Source organism: Pangasianodon hypophthalmus, chromosome 4 (assembly GCF_027358585.1).
Source record: "Pangasianodon hypophthalmus isolate fPanHyp1 chromosome 4, fPanHyp1.pri, whole genome shotgun sequence".
NCBI classification, from domain to species: Eukaryota; Metazoa; Chordata; class Actinopteri; order Siluriformes; family Pangasiidae; genus Pangasianodon; species Pangasianodon hypophthalmus.
This window is the reverse complement of record NC_069713.1, coordinates 26,187,546-26,202,877: the sequence shown is the minus strand read 5'-3', so window position 1 is coordinate 26,202,877 and position 15,332 is coordinate 26,187,546. Positions and strand designations below refer to the sequence as shown.

Genomic DNA, 15,332 nt, shown 5'->3' with positions numbered 1-15,332 from the left:
ATTACTATATTCAGTTGGGTCCATAAGCATTTGCACAGTTCACATAAGCATAAGCATTTACACAATTCTATGTAATTTTGCCTCTGTACACCCCCACAATGGATTTGAAGTGAAGCAATCAAGATGTGATTGAAGTGTAGAATTTCAGCTTTAATTCAAGGGGTTTAACAAAAAATTGCATTAACCGTTTAGGAATTATAGCCATTTTTCACATAGTCCCTCCATTTTCACATGCTCAAAAGTAATTGGACAAACTAACAATTATAAATATAAGGATTATTTTTAATACTTGGATGCAAATCCTTTGCAGTCAATGACTGCCTGAAGTCTGGAACCCATGGACATCACCAAATGCTGAGTTTCGTCCCTTGAGATGCTTTGCCAGGCCTTTACTGCAACCGCCTTCAGTTGCTGCTTGTTTGTGGGTCTTTCTGCCTTAGGTTTTGTCTTCAGTAAGTGAAAAGCATGCTCAATTGGGTTGAGGTCAGGTGACTGACTCAGCCATTTAAAAACATTCCATTTATTTACCTTAAGAAGCCCTTGGGTTGCTTTCTCGGTAGGTTTCAGGACATTATCCATTTGTACTGTGAAGCACCGTCTATTAGTTTTGTAGCATTTGACTGAATCTGATCAAAAAGTATAGCTCTATATACTTCAGAATTCATCCTGCTACTTCTATCAGCAGTCACATCATAAATACACACTAGTAACCCAGTTCCATTTGCAGCCATACATGCCCATGCCATAACACTGCCTCCACCATGTTTGACAGATGATGTGATATGCTTTGGATCATGAGGCCCTCCTTTCCTTCTCTTCCCATCATTCTGGTACAAGTTCATCTTGGTTTTATCTGTCCAAAGAGTCTTATTCCAGAATTGGGCAGGATGTTTGTTTGATGGTTTTTTTTTTTGAGGTTTCTAATCTGGGCTTTCTGTTCTTGATTGTTACCAGTGGTTTGCATATTGAGGTAAACCCTCTGTATTTACATTCTTGATTGTAGACTTTGACAATGATAAACCTGCCTCCTCCAGAGTGTTCTTGACTTGGCTAGAAGGGTTTTTCTTCACCAAGGAAAGAATTCTGCAATCAACCATTTTAGTGGTTTTCCGTGATCTTCCAGGTCTTTTGGTGTTGCTGAAGTCGCCAGTGCATTCCTTCTTTTTAAGAATATACCAAATTGTTGATTTGGGCACTCCTAAAGTTCCTGTTTTCTCTCTGATAGGTCTGTTTTGTTTTTCAGCCTAATGATGACCTCCTGCACTTGCATCAACATCTTTTTGGACCACATATTGAGAGTTCCCATGAACAACTACCAAATGCAAATCACAACTCCAGACCTTTTATCACCTTAACTTGTCATTAAGTAACGAGGAAACAGGCCACACCTGGCCATTAAACTGCTTATCAGTCAATTGTCCAATTATTTATGAGCTTGTGAAAATGGAGGGACTCTGTAAAAAATGGCTTTAATTCCTAAATGGTTAATGCAATATTTTTGTGAAAGTTTACACTTCAATCAGATCTTTTTTGAAATGATTGCTTCATATCAAATCCACTGTGGTGGTGTACAGAGGCCAAATTGTGTCACTGTCCATATTCTTATGAGCCCGACTATAAATACACCAAACTTCAGAATGTTCAGTGGGAAGGACAATGATCTTAAGTAGAAGACAAAAGCCACAGAGAACCAACAAAGGAGACAGTTAATGATCAAATTTGTTGTACAAGGAAACAGTCAAAGTTACACAATCAAAGTAACACTGTACAATTTACTATGTACAAGGAGAAGGTACACTCAATCAACAGAAATAGTGACAATTAATGAGAACAGGTAGCTACAACCACCAGTAAAAAGGGGAAGCAGGGGATGCAGAGTGTGCTGCATCAATGGGACACAATCAGCATGGACGTGACAGCATCCTTCAAGACTGAGAAGAAGTCAGTGACTCTGCATTAGTCTTGATTGAATTAAGTCCTGTACATTTTCATGTTTTCCCATGTATCTTCCTGCATTAAAATGTTAATGAATAACAGTTTAGAGATAGGAAGAAAGAGAAATAAAGTAAGTAAACCAGAGGACACACACATAGACGTTCTTTTGTTCTTTTTAAACAGGTACACATTTTATCCTGAACGCCAAATTCCACACACATCACAGGAGCACCTCCTTGTCCAAAGTACTGGCAGTTTTACCCATTCCATTAAAGCAGCAACTTGCAGTACCATCAGACTTGGCAGCAGCACTGAGACTCAACAAATAACATCTGGTCCTCCTTGTCTATTCTGATGAGCAAACAGCAAGGAGATGGATAACAACAGTTTGTAGTGCATCAACATTTGGCACTACCTCAGAAAAAAAAAGATTAACAGATTCAATCTCCCACATGAAAAGGATAGTGTTGTTCAGGGGAAAGTAGGATATAAAATGCTAATTGTAGCTGATGAGGGGGTGTCAGCACTAAGTTGTGTTTACTTGGATGGGAGTGGAATGAACACTTCAATCTGCTTTCACTTTTGTGCAAGGAGAGTTTAATATGGAAGCTGCACTTGCTATCTACGTCATAGTGTTGTTAAGGAGTCAGTTTTGTATCGGTTTTGATTAACTTTGATTAGGCTAAGATAAATGCTCATTCCTGAATGCACACTAGAACTTCATACTTGACACGGAAGCAAGGGTTAGGAAAAGGTGAACAAATGCCTAGAAAACAAAGATTTATTGACTCCACGCACACAACATGAAAAAGTGATTAAAAGAACTTAAGTAGACAAGCTGGAATATAATATATATATTATATTATATAAAATTGTTCAGAGTTATCTCTAACTTCAAAGAAAGTTTAACTATTGATCCACTGCCTCTTTTTAATTTTCTTGTTCTGGAATCGATTTAATGTAAATCAGAGTAGTCCCTCTTCTTCCACTCTCAATGTAGCTATACAGAAAAATACCTAGTGTCTAATTGGTAATGATTTCTTCATGGTACATTAGTGTATTGAAACAATTGTGCTTCACTGTCTTAATGTCACCAAGACTATCGGTGCTGTCTAGCTACAGAATGCGTATGGAATGCTAGCAGAATTCCACCAACATATTTTCATGCCTCTGAATCACAAATTGAATAAAAAAAAAACTCAAGGAATGCACCTTTAACCATAGGCCAAGACCAGATGTGCCTGACCAAAATGGGCATCTGCTATCTGGGCCACACTTGAAGGGCAGGAAACATGAAAACATCTGTGTAGGCTTTAAACTGAAAGTGAGAGAAAAGTCAGTTCCCATAGCGCAGTCTGCACTATTGCCAAACACACTTCATTTTCACCCATTAAATTTACAGATCATAACACCACCTGCATCAATAAAGATGTTGGTGACCTCTAATTCCACTGACAAAAGGAGACTTTTGTTTTCGTGGTGTTAAAAAAAATCACCAGGTTGCTGAACCTCTCCCAGGTGTAAGGCTACTGTGTGTGCATATGCATATACAATATCTGTGGTCTGTCTTGTCTCTTCCCTGCATTTAAGGTTTGTACACATTCTCTGTTCATATACATATACCCATGACTACACAGACACATACACGTGTGTGTATAAGTGAGCAGTGTCAACTTCTGCACTGTACCTGCTCTGGTAAAGCCTGACTGAGTGAGATAATTCATCTGGGCAAATGGTCCAACTGAGACATTCCTTAGCAATGAAACAGTGTCTTCCCCCTTTACACAAAGGATTCCACGATTCTCGTTCCTGCAGGATCATGCCATTTTACGGGGAGAAAAAAGGCAGTCACCCTGGCCTAAGTTCCATGGGTAATCTGCTTGCAGTCAGAGTGTCACGTTCCAGTGACTGCTGCATAAACGGCACAATCAAAGCCCAGGGTTTGTTTTATCAGCGCAGAAGCTGAGAGTAGACTTCTCACTAACATGGGCCATACCTTTGCACAATGTAGAAAGCAAAAAAAAAGAGGAGGAATGCAAGAGAACTCTATGATGTCACATTGTGTGCCTGAATCCCATTAAGTGCTCGATTAGTGCACAAATAGCAGCTGTCAAAGACATCCGGCCTCTGCACCTCAGATGTAATACTGCTTCCATCTTCTTTAATTTTCAACTTTCTTCAAGGTCTAAGCCTCCACTTCAGGGTTGAAGACTCCTAAACTTTGCTAAACACGCACATGCAACAGCACTGCCATATGATCTGATTCTCCTGAGCTTGTTAAGATAATCTCCACGGTAACAGAACCATTATGGAATGAACAAAAGAGCAACTGAAAAGTGCAACAGAAGGTTCAATACAGACGACCGGAATCTGCTCCCCCCACTGCAGCAGATAAAGAGAAAGCATTTTACAGCATAAATGGTTTCCATGATTATGCTTCATACGGTTCTCATGAGTGTGCAGAAACAGGATAAGCTTTTTTCTAATCAGTTTTTCAACTTGTGGACTTTGCTGAAGCTTCTAGAAAATGCTATAAAGATATTGTTCAGAACACAACATACAGCATGAAGCATAATATTTTGCAACACTCAGGGTTATACTTCTGATTGCTGAAGTGTTCCATATTCCTTAAATTGAACAGAAAAGAAGCAGTTAATAGAACTGGATTTAGCTACTAGAGTTTTCCTTATGACTCTGGCTTTAAGGAGAAAAAACAAACCAAAATTAAAACTAAAGAAATAATTATGATGGACATGTAGACAAAAGTGAAGAAGAGATCAATGCAACACAGCAGTTTAAAACCAGATTACTTTGGCATCACACATATAAGGATGGACATACTGGAGGAGTAAGCATTTTGCAATGATGAAAATGTAGAAATCCATAAAACCCGATGACATCACAGAAAGTCTACACAGCAATGCCTCTCTCATTAGGCAAAGGAATCCATGAACCTGGGGAAATGACTGAGGTTTGGCCGAATTAAATTCATTCCATAGTTTTAGATCAGTTATGCTGTCTTTGTTAATGTGGTACTTCTAATTGATCACCAAACAACTGATAATTAAAGGAATTTTCCTGGGACTTTATTGAAAAGAAGGAAATGGTCTTTATGTACAGCAAAGACAATTACAGATTCATGATTAAGTCCAATGCATACTTCATATATTCCAGTATATGAAATTATGTTTGGGACTTACTTTTGACTACCTATTTTGCTTACTACTTTTTTTTTCTAAAGATTGTCTTATACTGTGGAGTTTTTTTTATATCATTGTGCTTAAAAATATCATTCTGATTTGTACACACATATTCTGTAAGAAATATAACATGACAGGGCATGATGTTATAGGAAAATAATCAGGAACAGTGTAGTGTAACAGCCTAATGCAAAATGTTATATTTTTCTTATACCACAGCAATGATTACAAGTGGCCAACTATTACAATCATACTTTTTATCCATTTACAGTTCTTTTTAATAGATTGAAATCCTTGCAGCTAGAACTATTGTCAGAGCCATGCTGTTATAGGCCAATATAAATCGGGCATTTAATAGTGCAGCAAGAACATGATCCTAAACATACGTCACACTTATCCCACAGGCTCATGAGAAAGGAAAGATTGAAAAAGTTTTAAACTAACCTAAATAATATTTATTATAAATTAAACTGAAATTCAGCCTTCAATTTAATTCACAACTGAAAGAGAAATCCAATAAGGCTTGTCAAAACTTCAAAGAAAGTTATCTCTAAGGGTGTTATCAAGACTATCACAAGCACATCAAGGCACATATGTTCATACTTAGAAAAAAAGGTTTCATCTAGCACTCTGAAGGATTCTTTGTTTTTGTCCTCTAGTGGAATCTTAAAATTTCTGTGTAGTTTCTATTCTACACCAGATTTTTTCCCTTTTAGGGGAAATTAACCATCCAAAGGAATTTTCACAAATGTAATTTAAGAGCATTTACTGCAATGTATGCTCTGCTGAAATTGGAGGTTCTAAACACAAAGCATATTTTATTAATATGTATCTTTTAGAAGGCAATAATAAGCAAATTTTTTTAAATAAAATTTCACTTCAATGTCCCAGTAGTCACATAATAGTTTTCACTGTATAACACACAACAGAGTCTTTACAAAAAATAAGGTCTTATGTCTTTAATTAAAGAACACACACAGACACACACAAACACACAATTCTGGCTCCCCATACAGTTGAGCTCATACAATAGCACCTCTTCATTCATCATGTTTCACAATCCCACATTTGGGCTTGATATAATGTTATGTTCTTTTCTTTTATAGCCGCCATCATGTCTGAGGTCCAACTTGGATGGGGTAATCCCAATAACTTCGGAGAGGGAAGCAATGTATAAGGCTCTAAAGTTAAGGAAGAATCCAGACCAGATAAGAAAGCCAAGACATACAGGCTAAAAAAAAGGACCACAAGATAGGCCTGCTCACAGTATTTGAAACAAAGAACAAACAACTAAATAAATGTGTGGGAGCCGAGGAGGGCAGCATTAGTCTCCTGCTTATATAAAACTCATGTTCCATTTCCATATGCTATAGACATTTATAATAATTATAATAAATAATAATAATGTGAAAATGAGATGTCTAGTCATTCGGTAGCCAGTTAGCACATTAATGAGTCAAAAGGTAAGTAGGTAGCAAGCATGTGGAGATTAATCATAACCATAAAAATGGCAACATTAAGACAAACACCTAATTAATATTATAACAGTCAGTGTAGTAGTTGCTTCTCTGCAGCTGGGCCTCTTTTTGAGAAATAAATGAGAAGGAAAAAAAAATCTTGCAATGAGCCTGTGCCCACTGTAAACTCACAATCCTGTTCTTAGCTGATAGGAGTGGAACTTAATGTGGTCTTCTGCTGTTGTAGCTCAGTCGCCTCAAAGTTTGATGTGTTTGAGGTGCTTTTCTTCTCACCCCAGTTGAAAAGAGTGGATGTTTAAATAAGGATAAATTAAAAAATCTGACTAATCTGACTAATCATCTTTATACAATGAAGAAATATTCCTAGCCTGATGGGAGTGGTCTCTTCTGGGTATAGCTACAAATTCCCCATCCACAGGGCATGAGGGCTCACTGAATGGTTTGAGGATGAAAATTATGTAAATCATAAGGTATGTCCTTCATCAGATCTCAATCCAGTTGAACTCCTTTGGTAGATTCTGGAGCCATGTGTTAGACAACGATCTCCACTACCTTCATCAAAACAATGATTGAGATAATATCTCAACATTTATCACAACAATTGTGTTCATCCCTTTAGTACAGATATAGAGACTTGCATAATCTTCAGCAAGGCTCACTGAAGCTCTTCTGGTAGCTTGTGGTTGCCCAATATCTTACTAATTCACTTTATGCTGTTACTTCCTCTTTACTTCCTAACCTGTATATCTAAAAGATATTGATACATCAATATGAATTGAGTCAGAGCTAGACTCTATCACTAGACTTGAGACACCGTACTCATTATTATTTCTGTGATGTTGAGCACAACCTAGTGGTCATAGCAAATAAGTACAGGTTGCACATTATAACAATTTTCATCACTGTATGTGAGATCATTACCTGCTGTTCCAATAAATTTGGTGTTCAAAATCAAAACTCAGTGTTCAGCATCTTGGCACACATTCTGACAGCAAATTTATTCTAAAGAATGTAGAAAAAGTAAATTTGACTTGCCTGTTTCAACTTTTGTGTGGTCAGTCCTCTCAGTGATTTTCTCCTGGCTGATGAGATAATCAACAATGCGCACACCAATTGGTGGTTCTGCATGATTCCATTCCAAAATAACCAATGAGCTGCTGGGTTCATATGAGTGGGACAGCTTGAGCCTGAGCAAAAAGGGAAAATAGGTCATCTACTGTATCCTCTGAGCAATATGGGTAGCCATACAAAATGAGCACCTAATAAAATAAAATTTAAAAATGAGATATTACAGATTTTAGATTTCAGAAAAGTGTCTGTGGTCTGACTTTTTTTGAAGTTGGAACCCTAGTCTAGTTAGCTGGAGATTTGTGTGTGTATGTGTGTGTGTAAATTACATTTACAGAGTACAGAGGTCTTCACTATCACAAACTCATCAGGCAGGTCTGTGTTTGTGTGACTTAGACACATGTTTGCATGCCTTACATTGGCTGAGAAAGTGGGGCACACGTTGGCAGTCCATCAGCACCAAAGGCACTGGAGTCACAGCGACACCAGTCATCAATGACGTCGCCTTTCCCTGAACACCACAACATGCTCATCATAGCTTCCTGCAGAGCCTGCCAAAGCCAAAGACAATATGTGAGGGAGGTAGAAGACCTATGTACTGTTTTCTTTCCTGCCCTGACCTCAAACCCACTGAACACCTCTGGGATGAATTGGGATACCAACTTTGTGCCAGGCCGTCTTGCCGGACATCATCCCAATCTGTTGTGCTCTTGTGGCCAAATAGGCAAATCTTCACAGCCAAAGTCCAAAATCTAGTGGAAAGCCTTCTCAGAAGAGTGAAGATTATTATAATAGCAAAGGCAGGGGCAACTCCATATAAATGCCCCTGGTTTTGGAATGGGATGTTCAATGGTCAGGTGTCAACATACTGTTGGTTATACAGTGTACCAAACATTGTTACTAGTATCTAAGAAGTTTCTTTCGAAGGACTTTCGACTTTCGACAGAAGGACTTTCGACTGACAGGTAGACTGACAACCATCACAACCAAGCAGATACAAGAGTATCCGTATCCAAAGTATATTTTTGATTAACTTGTGGAGCTTAAAATATCTAGCAAAGGGACTACTAACATCAACTAAAACAAAATTTTACAATTTATCCACATCAGAGACGCTGAATATTGAATCATTAACTAAAACATGGGTTCTCAAACTTTTTGCAGCCCAGGGCCCCTATAATAAATTCCACTGAATCCTCAGTACAGATTTTTTTTTTTAACATAATCCAACCGTCCAAATATTAAGATCATTATTTAAATGTGTACAATAATATTTATTGGAGCCATACACCTTTTTATTCCTGAACTTTCCACTCATAGAATATTTTTCATTAAATTTATTAATTTCAAGCTGACATTATTTATAGGTATATTTGTTTTGTAGTTATTGAGGTTTGGATTAAACACATTAAGTGATGAGTCAAGTAGGCTAGTAACTATGTGCCACTTTGTTAACATTCCACTTTGAGAACCATAGACCATCTAAAAAAACATACAAGTCTTTCAATGCACAAAGCACAGTCTAGTGGCCATAGCAAAGAAATACAAAGCAGAATCAGAATCATTTTATTTGCCATATACATGTATCAGAAATTTTTCTTGGTATTTGGTCACAACACAGTACACTCAACACACGCATCTCAGACAGCACAATGCAATTAACACTAAGAACACTAAGACTGGTATCATTAACATATGACATAATGTAATGTACTAGAAAAGAATGTTTTTCCCCCCATTTTCTGCCCAACTTGATCATCACCCCTATCACGTTTCCTCATTTCCTGATCCCACTGTGTGAACATAATTTTGCCTGGAGGTCAAAGGCAGTCTGTGGACCCAAGACAGTTGTGACTAGTTTTATACACTGCATCAATATCACATGCAATTTTGTTCCCTCAGTGGTTGACGTAAAACACCACTGTGGTGTTGTCAGTCTGCACTAGTATATGCGACCCCTTTAAGGGTTCCTAAAAATGGTGTAGTGCTAGCCACACAGTTTTCATTTTGAGGATTTATTTTTCCACACACCCCTGTTGTTACAATTATTCCAGATTCCTTCTTTGCAGGAAGAATAACTAAGGGCATGTCCGAAAGGAAAAAACATAAGCAACAAAAATTACTTATTTATTTTCAAGGATGACAATGTGTTAGCATAAAAAATAAAGATTATAAATTACTTTTTTTTATTTTAGACCATGGTTTTTTTTTACTTTAATTAATTTCACTTGCAGCCAGAGTCTAGACCCAGCTGAGTGAGGAAAGGAAGTGTGCGTGTCTCAGCACTCAGAGAAATGAAGTGTTCTCAGGAGCCTCTCAGGCTCACTTCAGTGCTACATGCTCTTGAATACCTTTGTGTGAACATCCATGGCACCTTGCGCTTGCCAATACTGCTCTCCATGCTTAGGTCACTCACCCTCACGTTCTCCATTAAAGGCACTGTAGCCATAGCCTGAGCTTTGAGAAGTGAGCACATTCTTTTTTATATATTTTTAAATTTTATATAACCTAGGCTGTTTAAGATCATAGGATGCATTTGTTTTATAGGCTAGGAATGATATCTGCCTACCACAACATGCACAGTGTCCCATCCTCCAAATACTCAACAGCTCAACAGCCATATTTCTAGAACAATCTGTGCTAGTACAATAAATGTGGTATTAATGTAGGAGATCACTTGAACCAACATGTTTAAGTTCACTTATGCTCAAATGTCAGAATGCTACTGTCTTGCTATGACTTACACGAAATAAAACAATAAATAAACTTTTTTTAATGGGCAGTAAACAAGTTTTTTTCTCATCATAGGATCTTAGCTAACTATCACTGGGTACAGACCTAAAGAAGAGTGTTGCAGTATAGTAGTATGAGAAACTAAATTATATCTAATTTATAGTGTAACTAATATTGAGCTAATCTGACACACACACCTGGTAGGTTTCATTGTTGTTGACAAGCTCATAGATTGGTGCTGCCTTGGTGACTTGCAGTAGCACAGGCTCTGTGGGCCTTGGTGTCCCAGGGCTCATGTGGCACAGGTGGCATGAGAGTGGACACTGGCCTTGGCTGCTGCAGTCCATGCGCACACCTGCTGTCAAACGCTTGGCCCCCGAGTCCAGCAGGCTGGCTATATAGGCTGGATAGGTGAGAGCGCGTGCCTCTTTATCCCGCTCTTCTGACTCATCAGATGGAGAATTACCTGCAACAGGATTTGCGTTTATGTAATCAGTATCAGAAAGGGACAGAATTTTGTTGAACACAACTGAATGCAATGTTTTTTTTAAAACAGATAACATTTTGTTATTCTGTATTGTCAATTAATGTTTAAAATGATAGCACTGGTGGCAATAATGCAAAAAAAGCATAAATAATCTTAGAAAATGAGTCAGGCATTATTAAAAGATAACAACAGAAACTGACACTAATTCATGCTACAACAACAAGAACAAGAACAACAGCAATAATAATAATAATAATAATATTAATAATAATAATAATAATAATAATAATATTATTATTATTATTATTATTATTATTATTATTATTATTATTATTATTGTTATTATTAACAATATTATTATTATTATTATTATTATTAATTCTGGAGAACAAAATGTGAATGATCAAAACATGAAAGCACTCATTGCGTGCAGTCTGAGTTAGGTCAGGCCTGCATGCATATAGTTGCTTGGTTTTGGGTTTATACCAGAAGACCTGTGTAGACTTGGGAGCATTCTAAATTGCATATTCATATTCAGATTCATACATCAGATTTCTATAAGAGCAAAATAATAGATACATAAGAAAATTTCAAAGCAACCTACCACACCAAAACTTGACAGACACCACATGTGCATGTATTTCACTGAATGAGTCATTCTGTTATGTTTCACTAAAATTTAGTGGAACATAATCTAAGCAAACTCTGTTTCTGATCATTTCTGTCTCCATTTCCCCCACCCCAAAAGAATCTGGAACAACTTTGGCTTACTCTGCTTAATTTGTCAAATACACAAGCCATTTCTGAGTTCAACAGCCAATTAGGGAATAACATATTGCTTGTGCAAGCCTTCATACTTAAAAAAGACATACGTTTATGGTTGCAATGTGTAAAGAGTTTGTGCCGCAACCCACTGTTCATTCAGCCTGTACTCTGTCAGGGTTAGCTTGCTCCTAGTCTCGGAAACATGAGACAAATAAAGAAGTAAAGAAGTGAAATTTCTGCTAAACTCTATAAATGAGCAGAGCCAACTCAAGCCCCCATCAATCCACTGGACACAGAGAGAGAGAGAGAGAGAGAGAAAGAGAGAGAGGGTGAGGGGCCTTCTATCTGAAATCCCCCACCTCTGACAAACTATTTAATTAAACTTGGTTTCTTGGAGAAGGGGTAAGAGATCTTTTGTTATTTAATGTCTGTTCATGATCTTGGGAAAAGCTGGCATCCGCATCCGGGGTTCAGTGCGACACCATGCATCAGTAGATGAGCACCTCTAGGCTCTTTTGGTGAGTGTGTATAGCTTTGAAAGCTCTTTATGGAGTTTAATTAATCAAAGAGAGATATAAGAGACAGAGGAAGGCACTGTGAGCCAAACTGTATGGTCTGTTTTACCAGGTAGTCATTAAACACTGCAGATGGTGGTAAAAGCTTTAGGGGTGAGAAAAAAAGATTTAACAAAGTGAAAAACAGCATTAGGAAAATTAGATGTCAGATGTAGATAAATGTCATACCACTGATATTAGCTTAGACTGTGTAAGATAATTTCAAGCTTAAAATTAGTGTAGAAATGTGTGTAAAATTGGTGTTTGTATACACACACAATAATTTTAAGCCATAATATAAAATTAAAACCACTGACAGGCGACTTGAATAACACTGATTATCTCGTTACAATGGCACCTGTCAAGGAGTGGGATATATAAGGCAGCAATTTGCTCTGATAGTTTTGATAGTCTGAAAAAAGCTTTACTTTTAAACAAGACACATTAAACAAGGGGAGCTAAGAAAAATGTTACATTTTTTGCTTGAAAAAAATAGTAAAACTATCTCTTAATGATGAGAAATCCTTTAATATTCACAGATATTTGAGGGATTTACACGTGCCTCTGCTCAGCAATTATCACATTTTAGAGGTGAAATATCTCAAGATCTTTCCTGTGCATTGTGGATTAGCATTGGCTTAAGGCTTCAGGAATGATAGTTCACTCAGTGGACAAAAGGGGGTGCTGTAGGTTCAATCTAAACTTCATACACCCATGAAATAAAACAGAAGGGACAGATCCATCCATCTATTTTCTGTACTGCTTATCCTACACAGGGTTACAGGGAGCCTGGAGCCTGTCCCAGGGGACTCGGGGCACAAGGTGGGGGACACCCTGGACCAGGTGCCATAGGGCACACACAATGGACAATTTAGAGATGCCAATCAGCCTACAATGTATGCGTTTGGACTGGAAGCAACCCCCGAAGCATGGGGAGTATATGCAAACTCATGTTTCACGAATTGAACCCCCAACCACAGTGGTGCAAGGCATACCTGCTAACCACTAAGCTACCATACCCTCCAGGGTAAGAGGATCACAAACTCAGGCTTCCCCTTTATACAGTTTGCAAAGTGAATGCAAGTACCTGGCCATGCATTTATGCACTACGACTATTAAAATTCTGAATAAGGTAGACTACATGTTTGGGTCTGAACAATAGTTTGACCTTTGCATCATCATAAAATGAGATATATTTCATTGTGCTGGTGGGTTAGACTACATCTGTACACTTAAGCAAAGATAAATTGCACTCCACAGCTTGCTGCTTCTCATGATAATTCATTTACATGTATGACATTTGGCATACACCCTTATCCAGAGCAACTTACATTTATCACATTTTATAAAACTGAGCAGTTGAGGGCCTTGCTCAAGAGCCCAGAAGGGGCAGCTTGGTGATGCTGGGATTTGAACTCATAACCTTCTACTCAGTAGCCCTACAGTTTAACCACTGAGCTACCACTGCCCAATTCAGCATAACCCAGCGACATACACCTCTACAAGATATCTTTTCATGTATGATAACTGTACTTCACGCAGTACAGACTGGCACTGGTCCTAATGCACACTCGTATACATGGGTATGTAAGATGCATGCACATCTTTCATATCTAACCAGGCTGCTTTCGGGCAGATGGGCTCGAGGGGTCAGATAAATACTTGTCAAAGCAAATAATGATTCACAAATGACACTAATTAGTCTTGCATCAGAAAGATGATAGATATACATTTTAAATAATGCTGTTCCCACAGGTTTTTTGAGCAGATTTTTAATAATTAAAATATGAAACAATATCTGTCAGAATAACTGCAGACTAATGACATATAATACAGCATACAAGCACATGAAAGCGCATATGTATCATAGCTGCCGTGAAAGATAAGGTAGATCATATTATTCTGCCTTCCAGCTCGACTTTCTTTGCCCTCCTTTTCCCCTTTCTCCTGTCTGTCTGCTGCAGAACTCTTAAATTCTATTTATTCCTTGGCCTTAAGTACACGGCCAGCTCCCATTCCTAACCGACAGTCTTCACAGAGTCTTCACCTCTTAATGAAAGCCACTGCTTTTCAAAGTGAGACTAGCCATGTTTATTTACCTGGGCTTGGGTCTGTGTGACATAAACAACACTGACATCTTGTTTTGGTGAGTAAACTAATTGAGACAAGTCTATCCATGATCCCACCTGATCCCAAACATTCAGGGCCTAGAAGCGGCCATGATTTGCCCTTGATTCAGGACAAACAGAACTTTCCTTAATCACTTTAGTGGGTAGCATATGCTATATTTAACATATTTCATTGAAAGGCAATATGAATAATATTTAAGAGATAGTGAATCAAGGAACTTCTACATGAAAAATATGGCACAAATACCAAAATATATCTTATGAAAATATCTTGATTAGAGTCAAATTTATATAATATTTTTCACTGAGGTTGATGATAAAACAACCTCACAGTCACAGTAAAACAGTCAATCTGTCAATAGTTAATAATTTCAAGCTTAAAATTAGTGTAGAAATGTGTGTAAAATTAGTGTATATACACACACACACACACTAATTTTAAGCCATAACATAAAATTAAAATCACTGACAGGTGACTTGAATAACACTGATTATCTCGTTACAATAGCACCTGTCAAGGAGTGGGATATATTAGGCAGCAAGTGAACAGTCAGTTCTTGAAGTTGAAGTTGGTTGGAAGCAGGAAAAATGGGCAAGTGTAAGGATCTGAGTGACTTTGACAAGGGCCAAATTGTGATAGCTAGACGACTTGGTCAGTGCATCTCCAAAACAGCAGGTCTTGTTGGGTGTTCCCAGTATGCAGTGGTTAGTACATATCAACAGTGGTCCAAGGAAGGGCACAGATCACAGCTTCCTGCGTATGGAGCTGCGTAGCCGCAGACCGGTCAAAGTGCCCATGCTGACCCATGTCCACCGCTGAAATCACCTAGAATGGGCACGTGAGCATTAGAACTGGACCATGGAGCAAGGGAAGAAGGTGGCCTTGTCTGATGAATCACTCTTTCTTTTACGTCATGTGGATGGCTGGGTGCGTGTGCTTTGCTTACCTGGGGAAGAGATGGCACCAGGATGCACTATGGGAA

At 38.0% G+C, this 15,332-nt stretch overlaps 1 protein-coding gene across 6 annotated transcripts in view; it reads right to left on the bottom strand.

Annotated features, from left to right (window-relative positions):
* Positions 1-15,332, bottom strand: part of astn1 (astrotactin 1) — a 281,516-nt gene that overhangs the window by 9,944 nt on the left and 256,240 nt on the right. For all 6 annotated transcript variants that reach the window (XM_053233344.1, XM_053233343.1, XM_053233345.1 and 3 more), the window contains 3 exons: positions 10,612-10,880; positions 8,099-8,232; positions 7,649-7,800 (listed from right to left, as the gene is read on the bottom strand). In XM_053233344.1, coding sequence (XP_053089319.1) covers positions 7,649-7,800; positions 8,099-8,232; positions 10,612-10,880 — 555 coding nt within the window. The remainder of the gene's footprint in view (positions 1-7,648; positions 7,801-8,098; positions 8,233-10,611; positions 10,881-15,332) is intronic.